Source organism: Pelophylax lessonae (genome assembly GCF_965119305.1).
Source record: "Pelophylax lessonae genome assembly, chromosome: 3".
NCBI lineage: Eukaryota > Metazoa > Chordata > Amphibia > Anura > Ranidae > Pelophylax > Pelophylax lessonae.
Genome location: NC_138770.1, coordinates 333,678,973 through 333,694,024, shown reverse-complemented (window position 1 = coordinate 333,694,024; position 15,052 = coordinate 333,678,973). Strand labels below are relative to the sequence as shown.

The following is a 15,052-nucleotide window of genomic DNA, read 5'->3' as shown; positions in this document are numbered from 1 at the left end:
TCTGTTAAAAAGATTTCATCTGAAGTTTCCCTCTAAACCCGGGTCCGGGCGGGGAAGGGTACTGTCATGGATATGCAATAATGTATGGTAGCTTACCTGTTCCTCATGTCTGCATTAAGGGCCAGACTCTTCCTTCTGGCTGCTTTTATCATCTCTACTTCCTGTTCCTGGCCCGCCCAGGTCATCACAGGAAGCCTATATTAACCAGCGCACTGCAGGCCTGCCTTGCTGTTCAACAGTATTAGTTTCCTGTTTCCTGTTTGCCGTGTGCTTGATACTACTCCTCTGTGTACCGACTTTGGCTTGTCTCTGACTATTCCTGTTTGCCTGTTACCCTGACCTTTGGCCTGTCCCTTGACTACCCTTGTCTGCCTGTTACCCCGACCTCGGCTTACCCTTCACCATTCTGTGTGTCCTGAGTGGCTGCTTCCCTTCACTCCCTACGGAGCGTGACCTGGGGGACCCCAGGGGCCGCGACCTGGGCCCAGCTGCAGCGAAGTCCATCCTCACCACTAGAGGCCCTGGTGAACACCTGCTGGGTCTTAGACTCCGCGCCCTGGGGAATCTTGGGTTCACGTTCCGGTCCATCCGCAGCAGTCTGCTATAGGGTTCACTACCTTGCGCTGCGCCCCTGCCTCCAACAGGGTGCAGTTGTCACCTGGCCACAGGTGACCTGACAGCCTGCATGCATCAAAAAAAGCTAAAAGCTATGCCTACTGGAGTTTCTCCCTGATTACAGAGCCAAAGGGCTGACTCAGTAAAGGGTCAGAACCCTGCAATGACACTGCTGCTTTACCACAGAGAGCAGCTGCTGACAGGAGACAGACTTTTCTGCACAGGTTATGGCTGCTTTATGCTGCAATGGTGTATGAAAGGAGTACGACCACACATAGTTCAGTTAGGGCCTGAGAGCATGAGTTTCTGTAGTGTGGTGTGAGCCAGGTCAGGGAGCACATGAATAGATGCTTCATAAAAGTCAGTTGTACCTTATAACCTAGCCTGGCACATAATGGTTTCTTTGACAGAGTTAAAAGCTATCCAACACAATATGTCTCTTGGGCTATCTGATGAGGGTGGATATTATCCCACTATGTGGTGAACCTTATCTATCTCCAATGGGCTGGTTGGTATCTAGTCTAGCAGGAGAGCCATGATTGTTTTGACTGTGGCTTTTAGACAGAGCTGTTTGCGCCTTCTGGGATCAACCTGATCCTTACATTATGTGCTGATTCTGGTTTTCACTATCCTCTGGATATAAGAATTGTATGCAGACTCAAAGGCTTATAGGACTCCTGAGTGAGACTAGTGGATTCCAGGAGAGAGCCTCTAAAGTTGAGCCAGGTCACCTTCAATCTGACCTCCTCTATTTCCTTTTTCAGACCCCCCCCCCCATGTGGGCTGTACATTTTTCTAAATTTTCTTTAATGCCCACCTTAGTGGGGGAAAAATGTATATCATAGCCCTGATGGCTACCTCCTCCATAGCCTCTGAGTTTTGTGAGGCTTTCAATCCCAATGGAGATGGCACAAAAAGGGAAGAGGGTGTAAGTATGGGGTAATCAGGAGGGGAACCTAGTATCTGTGTGACTGCCAGTTCTTGGTCAGCATTCTTTGCTGCAGTCCAGCGCTGTCAGTATACCAAGGCAGTTATTCTGTTCAGTCAGAGCAGTAAAGAAACACTGCATAACTGACATTTGGCGACTGGGGGGTTCTGTCTTCTAAGCATACTCAGGTTAATACTCAGGTTGAAAAGAGCTCAGGACTGATGTGTCCTCCTCATGCACTCATGATGTGTACTCATGCTTTATTCCCCCGCTTTCTGCATTCTTGATTTTTTTTGTACAGTGGGGACTTGTTAAACAAACAAATGTATAATTTATAGTAAAACCAGTGTTACACATAAACTTTTATACTGAGAGTTGTAGCAGGCTTTTTGGAGATACCTAACCCACATTGAGAAAGATTTGGGCAACAGTCAAAAATTCTACTACTTGACATACCACAGTGCCCAGTGTTATTGTATATCTCCTCAACCAAACATAATGCTGCCAATCACAAGCATTGCACTTTTCATTTATGATTTCACTTATCTCACTATAATTTGGGACTTTCTTTTTTTTCTATTATATGTTTTATGTTTTAGCACAACAAAACTGGTTCACATTGTTTTGACTATGATGAGTATCTTATAGAGTGGTTGCTGCTTTGCATTTTTTAAGCTTTTTTTTTTTTTTGCAATAGAATTTTTTTTTGTTGTTTATGCAAAAAGAACATTACAATCATATACAGAAAAAAGATCACAACATTATGTGAATTAGCATTAAGATGAGTACACATCATATTATACTGTAAAAAGGAACACCGGAGCTTTACTTCGAGCAGTTTTTTTCCAGATACAATTTGACTGATACATGCGAAAGCTGATAGAAAGGAACGTAGAGGTTATCGACCAGAAGAGAAGGACAGAACAAAAAAAAGAAGAAAAAGAAGGAAAAATGGCAATCAAAGATATATCAAGTTATTGAACAACACATATGGCAGGTCAACAGTGAGGAATAAAGTTCTCGAGGTCAGGATCGATCAACCATTTTGTAGTTTTACATATGAATCAGAGAGCTTAAAGTGGACCCAAGGCCTCCATGATTTATTACATTTTTCAGTATTTTCAGAAGCATCTGCAACTAACTCTTCCATAGAATATATTAAATTCACTGCATGCAACCACTCCGTGAACGTTGGTGTTCTCGTGGATTTCCAGTGTTTAGGAATGATAGATTTTACAGCATTTAGCAGATGTCTTGTCAGAGACTTATTGTACTCACTCAGTGTACAGTTTGGTATATTTACTAAACAGCATTCTGGTGTGAGATCGAGATTGGTTTTAGTTATGTTATGAATCTGTGTACATACTTCACTCCAGAGTTTGTGTATGAGTGTGCATTGCCACCGGATGTGCAGCATAGTGCCCCTGTCCTTGCCACAATGCCAACATATGTCGAGTGTGTCTGGGAACCATGTATATAGCTTGACTGGTGGGAAGTACAAATTTGTCAAAATTTTATATGCAGTTTCCTGAATATTGGAACTGATAGGGCAGTAGTGAGATAGAGTTCATGCATTTGACCATTGGTCATCTGTGAAGGTTATTTATAATGCTTATTCCCACTCTTTCCTATGCTTGGAGCGGGGTTCTATTCCATTTTGGAACCATTCATACATTATAGAAGTCGGTTTGTCTATAGGTTTCCCTTTAATGTACAATGTCTGAAAATGCGTCAGTTGTCTGGAGAAGTTTGCCATGTTGGTGGGGCAGTGTATTTAACTATGAAGTTGATAATATTGCCAAAACGTGAAACGTCTGGTGGAAAGCTCAGATTGCAACTGGCTGTAGGGTTTAAGCTTCCCCAAACTCATACAGTGGTGTATGGTCAAGGGCATTAGCGGTTCCTTCTGGGGGCAAGATGCCATTCTCTTGTCATGTGCCCAGTCCATTATGTGAGCTAGAGGAGTCAATAGACCTGGGGAAGATGCCAAATTATAGTTCTTGGCCACTTTTTGAAAAATTGTGAGAGTCGGCCCAATGGTTGGGTGTGATTTGATATTAGCTGAATATAGTCTAGGTGAAACCAAGGGTAGTAACCTAAGTGGAGTTGCAATTTGATAACTCTCCATGGTGACCCAATCCTTATGTTCTGCATGACAATTCCAGTCAATAATCCTTACCAAGTGTGAGACATAATGATAATATAAAAAGTTTGGTAGGTTCAAACCTCCTTCCACTTTTGGCCGGGTGAAGACCTGCAGGTTAATCTGTGGCTTTTTACCCACCCAGATAAATTCCCCAATAAAGGAATTCAAGGATGAAAAGAAACATTTAGGCACTCTAATAGGTAGGCTATGGAAAAGGTACAACACCCTAGGTAGCACTGTCATCTTCACTGCCACAGCTCTGTCAAACCAAGAGAGGGATTTGTGTTCTAATTTTTGAGGTCTTGTTTCAGTTTTTTAAGAGGGGAAGAACATCCTGTGCATATAGATCCGCCAAATTGGGAGTTAACGCAATCCCTAGGTATTTGAGTTGGGATGACACCCATTTAAATGGGCAATTCACTTGGATCCTCTGTAAGTTTGCCAACTGTAGGGATATATTTAGTCCTTCTGATTTGTGAAAGTTGATTTTAAAATTAGAAAAGTAACCAAACGTATCAAATTCCTTCATAGGATTTGGTATCGTGATATGGGGTTGCATTAGAACAAAAAGAAGGTTATCTGCATATGCCACTAGCTTATAGTGCCTGTGATTTATAGTGCGTCCTTTGATTGAAGTGTTTTTATTTAAAGTTCTTATAAATGGTTCTAGAGTTAGGATAAATAGAATAGGCAAAAGTGGGCATCCCTATCTTGTATCATTATGAATTTGTACTGTTTCTGATTGATAAAGAGATGAAATCCATGCAAGCATATTCGATTATAAACCTATGTGTCTACAGACTAAAAGCATAAAGTCCCACGCTATTCTATTGAAGGCCTTCTCCGTATCCGAATGTCTTTTTCTGAACCCCCCGCTGAGGTTATGGATGACTTTTGTGATATTATCCCGGGTCTCTCCACCTGGCATGAAACTCGCCTGTTCTGGACCAATAAGCCCAGGCAAGAATTAACTTAACCTTGTAGCTATGATATTTGCCAACAATTGAATGTCTAGATTAAGCAGTGAGATTGGTCTGTAACTTGTGCAATCTGCAGGGCCCTTGCCAGGTTTAGGGAGCACAGTGATGTGGGCCATAGCAAATGATGGTGGTACTTTCTCGGGATCCTGCAGGGAATTCAATGCAAGTAGTAAGGGAGTTAATATGAGGGGGCTAAATGTTTTGTAATAGATGGCAGAAAAAACATTTGGGCCAGGACTCTTGTCGGGTTTCAGTGATTTAGTTTCTTGTGTAAGTTCCGCAATGTAATTTGGGCGATCAAGTTCTATAGCCACAGGTGATGATAGACATAGGAAGTCCACTATGTTCCAAGTATTGTTGTATTATTTGAGGCCTGGTGCCTTCCAGATATGAAGGCTTATGAGGTAGGGGAATATTATATAGTTTTGTGTAAAAATTATGAAATTCTGATGCTATATGCTCTGTTTTGATGGCTAATTTATTATTTGTTGCTTTAATCTGGGATATATGTGTAGAGGATCTCACATCCCTTAACGCCTTGGCTAGGTGTTTGCTGTTCTTATTGCCATGTTTGTAAAAAAAATCACGCTTAAGTAGCAGGATGAATTTAATATTGAGGTCTAATTTGGATTGTATTTCTCTTCTAGCCATTAGAAAATCTGAGGCAGACTTAATTGCCACTGATCATCTTATGCTGCAGCTCTAAGTTTGTGCATTTTGTCCACCATGAGCTTTAGTTCTTTGTCGTTGCCTCTTTTACAGTGGGAGGCAATGCTAATCAATTCCCCCCTCACCATAGGCGTGCGCACAGGGTGTGCCAGGTGTGCCTGGGCACACCCTAATCACCCCGTGTGGCACATATTTCCCATGTTTAGACCCCTAATATTTCACCAAATACAAAAAAGTCTATTTTTCTGCTAAAACAGTAAAAAAATAAATAAAAAAAATAAAATTGTAAAAAATATCCTACTGACACCAATCCTTGCCCCTTGTGACACCATCCACTGCTCTACTGAGACTGCCAGTATATAAACACATGCACACACATGAATACAGTATTTAGTTTTGGGGTGCACACCATAATGCAAATGGCTGCGCACACCTATGCCACACAATTGTGAGCTTCCCAAATGGAGATTGGGGGAGATACCATCAGTGGCGTTTTCACAAAAATAGTTGCCTATCGTTTCTGAAATGCGTATCGTGTTCGAGGTGTCAGCCAATAGGGTAGGGTTGAGACACCAAGTGCAGGGTTTGGGAGCTACATTGCCTAACCATAGCATGACTAAAGTGGGTGCATGGTCCAAGAGTGACTGAATACCTATGCGTGCGTCCCTTAGTATTGTCAGGTCCCTTTAAGAGATAAAAATATAGTCTATGCGGGAGTATTTATTGTGAGCTGTGGAAAAACAAGTAAAGTCTTTACCCAGTGGGTTGACAGTGCGCCAAGAATCTATTCGCCCCCCCCTAGAATAATACAGCCAGTTGCAAATCAAGATAGTTCATCAATCATCCTATGGCAGAAGGAGACATGTGCAGTATTAGGGAAATGTACATTTAACTAAGCTTATTGGTAGGGTACCAATTTTACCCTTGAGGAATAAAAAAATCTGCCCTCAGGGTCTGCTAATTGTTGGTCAAGTTCAAAGCATGAGTTCTTTCCTATTAGAATGGACACCCCTTTAGTCTTAGCTGTTGGGTTGGTAGCATGGAAAGCTGTATGAAAATATTTGTCTGTCAATTTAGGTATCATTTGTCAGAAATTAGTTTCTTGAAGAAAGACAAAAGTTGGTTTTGCCTTCCCAAGAGTGTGCAATAATTGTGTCCTTTTTTGGGGTATATTCAGCTACCTAACGTTGTGAGATATGACAGATGGGCAATTGCCCAGCGTAGAATATACCATCTTGATTGTAGTGTAGTAGGTGTGTGTTGTTGCTAAAGAGAAAGAAAGAGAGAGAGAGAGAGAGAGAGAAAAAAAAAAAGGAGGTTGAAGTGAGGAAGACAAAAAAACTATATGCTCTCTGTACAGAGAGCTTGCAAAAGAGTGTAAGTAAAAAAGAACTCTGAGCGATTAAGCCAAGAGGACAGAGTAGTGTTTGACTGTGTACTATAAGGCTGTTAAGTGTAAGTGTTGTTTATGTCACAGTACTCACTGGTGGCAGAGTGGGATGTACCAGCGAGAATGCAATATGCGCTCAACTCCATAAAGTTCTATCAAGACAGAGTCATAAAATGAAAGAGTATCGGCGGAACCGTCTGGCCCCCAACAGATTTTATAACAAGTGCATAACTGTAGACGACATCATCAAATAAAGCAAAATTGGTAAACGTAACACAGGCATGCTAACACATCACAGAAGAACAGTATACTAAATAAATACTACAGGTAACTAACCCCACTGAGTCATAATATGCAAGTTCAGGAAGAAGCGAGAGCTAACACAAACATGAACATGTCAGTCTTCCCGAAGGCATAGTATCAGCGCCTCCCCCGACCTCAGGGGGGAACCGCAACAATCAAAATATTAACAACTTGAAGTAACCCAATAGGTGACTCGATGTTATTTGAAAAAATGAAACAACTCAACTCATGAGGTGTGCCCTTTTACCCCCATCGATCCAGTGATAGAGCAATTGAGTAGGGTCCTGGGGAAAGCAAGTGTGGGCTTGCTGTTAACTGTAGAAACCCTGGTACTACGTCCAATCACATTGGCATCATGTGAACTACTTGCGTGTAAAAGGTCCCAACAGCAGGATCATTCGGGGTTCTCGGTGGGTAGGGCCATATCAAATCTACAAAGCAAGCTTGGTGGCCCTAAAAAGATTCCACCCAGATGAGAAGACTGTGGACTGTGAAAAAATACAATAATAAATGGGGAGAAACTGTTCACGTGTACTAGGTGGGTCATTGAAGCCAGTGCAGGGAGACTGAGACTCACAGAAGGGACAGTGCCTGAAAACGTATGAACCAAACAACAGGAACACAATCTGTGGGACAAATTGTCCATATACCGACATGTAAGCTAAATGGGCAGCGCAATCAGCCATTGTCAGTGTATTTTCCCAGTGATCTGTGAACTTCAGTACATGCTGGTGTGCATTGTGAGCCCTTTTTGGGGAACTTCTCTTTCTTGGATGGCAGTTTGGTCAGTGTGGATAGTGGAGAATTCTTGTTGCTGCCCCCTGTTGGAGGATTGCGGAACTCCCTGTATCAATCTGGTAGCTCCACCAATGGGATCTGTAATGTGTCACAGAAAGATTGTAGATCATCTGGAGTACATAAGTAGCATTGTTTTTTTATGAAAAGTCACATTTAAAGCAAAGGGGATTTTCCATTTGTATGGTAGCTTCCGTTCTCTTAATACATCAAGTAAAGGTCGCAGGGCATGTCGATTGTTTAGGGTGATTGGCGACAAGTCCTGAAAGAGGTTATTCACCTGACTATTAAAAGTTATAAGCTCATTCAGCCTGGCTTTTGCCATAATTTCTTCTTTTAATTTGAAATTGGTGATGCAGCAAATAATGTCCCGTGGTGGGGCTGATTCAGCAGGGCAAGCCCTGAGGGCTCTATGGGCCCTCTAAAACTCAATTGTAGAGTCTGTTTGGCATTCCAAAAGGTTGTTAAAGATGGTTTTTAATGCTGGGTCAATGTGTTCCTGTGCCACTGTTTCAGGGACCCCCCTCACCCATATATTGTGTCTTCTCCCTCTGTTGTCCAGGTCCTATACTTGGCAATTCATCTGAATTAAATGTGTGGAATGGGAGTCAGTAACTTTCTGTTCCCTTCCCTTTCTGCCTCCGCCATTTTTTCAGTTAAGGCCAGGATATCTGCTTTTAGCTCAGTGATGGCAGAAGAGAAGGTACTCTCCATATCCGCAGCTATTTTATTCATGTCTGTGAATGTCAGCAGATAGTCAGAGGTATCGGTATCCCTTACCGTTTCCTCGCAAGCTGACTGCAAGTCTTCACTGAACTCTTCATCCACACAAGGCTGCACCATCTTGCCCGAGGCCTCAGGGTGCTTCAACTTAGTTTTGAAGATGTCAGGTATATTCCTGGAAACTGGGACCGAAGAGGACCGTCGGGGACGAGTACAGAGGTTGTGATGGGTGAGTCTGCCCATGTCACTGCCGATGGATGTCATCTCTGCGGTGGTATTGGAGTTCAGCTATCTAGCTGCCATCCTCGCTGCTGGCCTGGTCACACCCCATTTTTTTTTTTAAAGCTTTATATACACAAGCAAGGTTTTTGATATACCACATTTACATTTCGTTTTTTCATTTATATTTACACTTACAGAGCCAGATTCATCTTTTTCAGGGCAATATGATAAAAATGTGTACTGGATAAAAATAACACAGTATAAAAGCAGGTTCAGTACCAACTTCATTCATATACATTTGCATTACAACATTAATGCAGGCTTTCTCTCTGTTATCTGCATAATGTCTACTTATAGATAGCTTCTAACAGAGTTATATTTCTATTATGTTGCTGTTAACAGTACTGAGCCAGGGAGGTGGAGCAGCCTTATAGCATGCTACTCAGCTACTGCTACTGACATTTTTGTTCTGACAAGGAAAACATACAAGTAAATAATCAAAAAATAAATGGTCACAGAGAAATAAGACTGCCCTATTATAACAAGTCAAGCGTGGAGATTCAAATTGTGCGTATGCTTATTGGTGGCCGGCTCTCATAATTTAAAGACAAGGTAAACATCTACATTGTTCAAGTATCCCCTGGTTATCATTCCTACAAAGCAGCATATTTACTGAAACACTGGAAAGCTTATAATTTGAAACCATAGTGCTGTAACAGTGATGTCAAGCATAAAAAAACTGGAGAGAGGCCAAGGCCTAGGCCCAAAAATCCATATTTATTCACAAACACTACACTGATCAAAAACACATTCCTCATCTACAAAGATCCGAGGAATAAAATAAGAAAATCTGTACATAGCATGTCTCTTTTTGTATCCCCACAGCCCTTTACACTGCATCCACCAATCATTTACATCCCATATGAAGACCCCATGTGATGAGGACAAAATGTTTAGGCTACACGCACCTACTTCCCTGGCCAGGTAACAAACCATAGATAGCAAATGGTGTCACAAAAATTCCAAAAACACAATACAATACCATTTACACAAATCTGGCTATTACATTAATTGCATAAGCAATTTTCTTGAAAAGGTGAATTAATCATCATGTTTATATCATCTTTCCTAAACATACTAATTCATCATGGGTAATTATCCCAGGGAAATGCCTGCTCATTGCCTACCAGTGTGTTGTTTGTCAAAAACGTCTAGTAGTTTTGAACTTTTTGCTATTTTTAAATATATAAAACATTACTGTTTCTGTCCCTTTTCCTTTAGGTTGCAGAACTGCTCCAAATGATCTAGTTTTTATTCTAGATGGCTCCTGGAGTGTAGGCCCTGAAAATTTTGAATTACTAAAAAAATGGGTTGTTAACATTACAAGTAATTTTGATATTGGACCTAAATTTACTCAAGTTGGAGTGGTTCAATATAGTGACTACCCAGTTCTTGAAATCTCACTTGGAAGACATGAATCTATAGAAGATCTTATCAGAAGAATGCAAGCAATTGATTATCTAGGTGGAAATACACGGACTGGAAATGCAATTCAGTTTGCAATAGAAAACCTTTTTGCTAGGTCATTGAGACCATTAACCAAGATTGCTATTGTTCTAACTGATGGAAAATCTCAAGATGATGTAAAAGACATATCAGAAGAAGCAAGAAAAAATAAAATTACTCTTTTTGCCATTGGGGTGGGCTCTGAGATTGAAGAAAATGAACTAAGAGCAATAGCCAATAAGCCTTCCTCAACATATGTGTTTTACGTTGAAGACTACATCGCAATATCAAGAATACGAGAGATCATGAAGCAGAAGCTCTGTGAAGGTAATCTGTAACATTTTTCTTACAAAAAAACCCAAAAAACTAAAACATTAATTGTTGCAACTACTTCACTGTTCTATTATTTAAGTCTTAGTATTAATGTTTTGCAGAAATAATAAAGTGTATATAAAGTCAAATTTGTATTAGTTTTTTTTAGCTATGGATAGAGTAGGGAAGGGTTAGAACTCCTGTTTGTTTTTTATTGTTGTCTTTGACCTAGTTGAGGATCCTCACTATAGGTCCTGCTAACCATTGTCTCTGGTATAGAAAGTGACAGGAAATCCAAAATGTTTGAGTTGTCACTGAAACAGACAGTGGGTGAAAATCCAAAGGGTAAGCCTGTTACAGAAACAACTTTTTAGGACAGAATACTGCTTTGCTTCAGGGAGCCCCTCTTGTTTCTGCTCTTTCTCTGGGATAGGAAGTAAAGAAAAACCTTTCCCATGGGATGCAGACATAAAAAAACAGACAGATGTCTTAACAATTTTTTACCCTATTCTAAATTGAAATAAATAAAGAAAAAGAAAGGTCGTGACATTAACCAACACGAAGGGCTTGTGTAGCGTGGTGCCGTATACACCTTCTTTATGTATATCAGGCATGTCAACCTCTAAAGAAACAGTGAGCTGATTTTATTGGAATGAATGTTTAGGCGTCACATCACGTCTATTAAGAATAACGCCTACCTAATTCCAGAAAAAGACTACTGCACTTTGATGTTTAGCATTATAGTAGGAATTTTATTTTGCAACATTTTATACCAAAATAAAGGATCATTAAACATTTCCTGAAGCTTTCACCTGTGAGGCTCCGTTCACATGTCAGCGTATGGATCGCGGGCAGAACCGCCACGGTTCCGCCCGCGATCCGGAGATTATTGCAAATCGCGGGACACCTGTGCGTTGCCCGTTGATTTGCAATAGCCCCCCAAACGCTGAGCGATGTTGCCGCGATTTCCGCCTGCCGAATCGCGGTAACATCGCGCAAAAAAAATCGCGGGACGCATTACGCCCAAAAAAGTACAAGAGCTTCTTTGGAGCGTATTGCGTCCCGCGATTTTTTTTGCGCGATGTTACCGTGATTCGGCAGGCGGAAATCGTGGCAACATCGCTCAGCGTTTGGAGGGCTATTGCAAATCAACGGGCAACGCACAGGCATCCCGCGATTTGCAATAATCTCCGGATCGCGGGCGGAACCGCGGCGGTTCTGCCCGCGATCCATACGCTGACATGTGAACGGAACCTGAAAGTAAGGAAGTGTAACTGAAGAACAGCTGGGATTCAATTTAAATCCTTAAACTGGTCAAAGGCTGCAAAGAAGAAGTGAGAAGCCCACAAGTGGCCCAACAAGAAAACCATTGGTTAAAACCTGAACACCGGCACACCCATTGGCTGATTAGCTGATGACTGATTGGTTACTATGCACAGCTGCACCAGATTTTGCACTCCCCAATTTTAGTAAAGTAACCCCTTTGTTTCTGTGCAGGAGCTTCCTGTAAGAAAGGCCAGTGACTGCTGCTTTCTTTACCTGTGCAGGTTGATTGGTCTTTTATCAGCCCTCTTTGTTTTCTGCATGCAGCCTATAGTGTAAGGACCTTCTTTCTCCCACTCACATCTCTTCTTTCTACACAGGTCATGTGAAGCACAGTCATGATTCACTGTTAATTTTACATGGTAATTACTGGCTTTGCAAAGGCATTTGGGTACACAAACCAGATTTAAATGTTCTGTGGCTATTAAGAAATATGTTTAATTTTTTTTCGTTACCTAAAGTTCAGCACCAGCATGTCTGTTGTAAAAAAAAAGACCTAGACCAGAACACTGAGGGAAAGGCTGCTTATTTTAGTCCAAGGGTAAACTGTGTAGTGTAGAATTTGGGATCCAATTTGTTTATACTTTAAGAATACTACATTTTAACTCAGAATTTTATATTCTAAAATAGGACAACATGCCAAGATATGCTTCCTTTACTTTATCAGTTTATGTCTTTTCTTTTTGTAGTACCTCCTCAGTTTGACAGTGCTTGCAATAGCTTTAAAACATTTGTTGGGTAATTTGCAATGAAACAGAACATTTGTGAAAATGAGGGATGTTAAAATATGTAATAGAAAAGGTCAAGGATATAGCACTTATGTGATGTCATGGTGATTTGTCTTTAGTAATTAATATTATGGCTGCACTGCATAACACAGACCAAATGCTGTAAGAAAAAAAAAAAAAAAAAACACATTTTGCAATCTAATAATGTTTTTGGAAGTCATTCACTCTGTACTAAGTTGACTGTTTGAATTTTTTTTTTACCTTTTCTTACCTTTTTAAAAATTATGATTAGGTATAATGTTAAAAGATAAAAAATACAGAACATAAGTACCAACATTTAGTTATGATATTTGAAACTTTCTAATGATTTTTCTCTAAAAACTTTTTTTCTTACAGCAGACTTTTTTTTGCAAATATTTACATAGACTGATGTCAAATTTAAATTATATATCTTAGTAACAACTCACTGAAGCATAACCAGTGAAGCAAAAAATGTACCTTAGTTTGTGCACCTATACCAAAATATTCCCCCTATTGGGCACCACCATTTGCCTCTTACAATTGGTGCTCAGAAGCAGGAGTCACATAAGTGGTTGCTATCTTAGGGATTAAAAAGGCTCACATAAAATGTTTGCTACAGAATTTAAGGAGGAAAGACATTAAAGTGGTTCTAAAGTTAAACTATTTTACGTTAATACATTTCCTGATTAAGGTTAAAAATGTCCCACCACTGGGTAACTCTGCACCCAACACTTAATTGAGTCTTCTCTTGATCCAGTGCCATGCCCTTCTGCAGCAGCATAGTCTTTCTTCCTGCTATCACAGTACAGACTGAGGGCAGTGGGAGCCATAGGCACCTGCTGCTGTCTATTAAATCCTATGACGAGGGAGCAGGGAGCGTTGCCGAGCTACTCTGCTTGTGTCTATGGATGCACACAGCTTGGCTCAGGAGTGAGCCCACACTTGTGCCCTCATAGCACCCACAGGGTCAGCGCCAGCAATACGTAGGTCAGGCAGCTGCTTAGGGCACCAGGGAATGGGGGTGGCAAAATCCGGATCCCCAACCACTCACTGGCGATTCGGATTTTTAAAATACCTGTCCCTCCAGCAGGTAAAATAAAACTTCCACCCTGCACCCCAAAGAAGAGAGGGCACAGCATGGGAACTTAAGTTTTCCTACTGTTTAGTAGGCAGGCTGCTGTCAGTGTGAAAGAGCTGGAAAGCGGAAGGCAGGTGCAGCGATGAGTGTGTGCCACTGTCAGAGCAGATTCAATGAGGCAGAGGAAGGCAGATAGGTGGATGGATTCCCATGTGTGCAGGGAGGAGGCATGGGGCCTGCTGTCAGGCAGCATGGAGGTGTGTACTGGCTGTGCACGCTGAAGTCAGGCTGGTGGAGGAGGAGGTCGGGATAGGAGGTTTGCCACTCTTCGCAGCTGCTGCAGCTGCTGCAGCTGCTGCAGCCGCTATCATTGATTCAGGTGGGATCTTGCCATGCATGTCCCAATGACAGCTAACCCACCCTGATTGCTACAGATTCCTCCACTGACATCATATGGAGGAGGAGCAGAAGGACTGGGAGGAACTGCGTAACTGGTGAAATCTGAGGGGGTTGGTAAACCCATGGTGTGTGTGATGGTTGAGGGAGGGGGGTAACTGGTGGGTGTGTTAGGGGAGTTGTGATCAGAGTGACGAGATCTGGGGGGTGTGATCAGACTGGGAATATGGGGGGGTGAACAGGCTGGGGGGGGGTTCTGGGGGTGTGGTGTAATCATGGTGGGGGGTATATGGGGGTATACCCCCACCCCCTCATTACACACTGCCTACTGGAAGCTAAGCACAGCTTTATTTTCAGTGATGTGTGACATCCACCGACTCTAAACACACAGCTTGCTTTGGGGGGCAATCAGAAATGGGGCAAAGAGAAAAACATGGGCGAGGGACTGCTTAAGAACCAATAAGTAACTGTTCTGGGTACAGGTAACATCTTTCTATTGTGAATTGTAGAAAAAAATAAATAACCTTTAGAACCACTTTAACATTTTTTGTTACTCATGCACAATAACATTAACCAGCTACAAGTATGAGTATTTATAAATCAAATAATTAATGGTCACCAATATATTGATTAAAATCTAGCTGCAGCATACACATGTTTTAACTTTTACATATACTACATCTAAAGTACCATGCTAAACTAGTGGCAAATTTGTTAGATATAAATTATTAATTAAAATTAATAGAATGCGAGGCTTAACTTAAATGCTTAGAGCGAATTGTCTCCCGTGGCTCAGCGGAGAACCCTTTGAAGAAGTCAATATTGGGACAGAGCTTATCAAGGGACGCATTCAGAGTGGAAGATTTCAAGTATACAAACCACTGCCTAATCTGTCTGGGTATCAGAGCTGTTAGCCA

General features: G+C 41.5%; 1 protein-coding gene across 1 annotated transcript in view; it reads left to right on the top strand.

Annotated features, from left to right (window-relative positions):
* Positions 1–15,052, top strand: part of COL21A1 (collagen type XXI alpha 1 chain) — a 342,213-nt gene that overhangs the window by 168,529 nt on the left and 158,632 nt on the right. Inside the window, exon 3 of the mRNA XM_082251479.1 lies at positions 10,053–10,604. Within this exon, the coding sequence (XP_082107605.1) occupies positions 10,053–10,604 (552 nt within the window). The remainder of the gene's footprint in view (positions 1–10,052; positions 10,605–15,052) is intronic.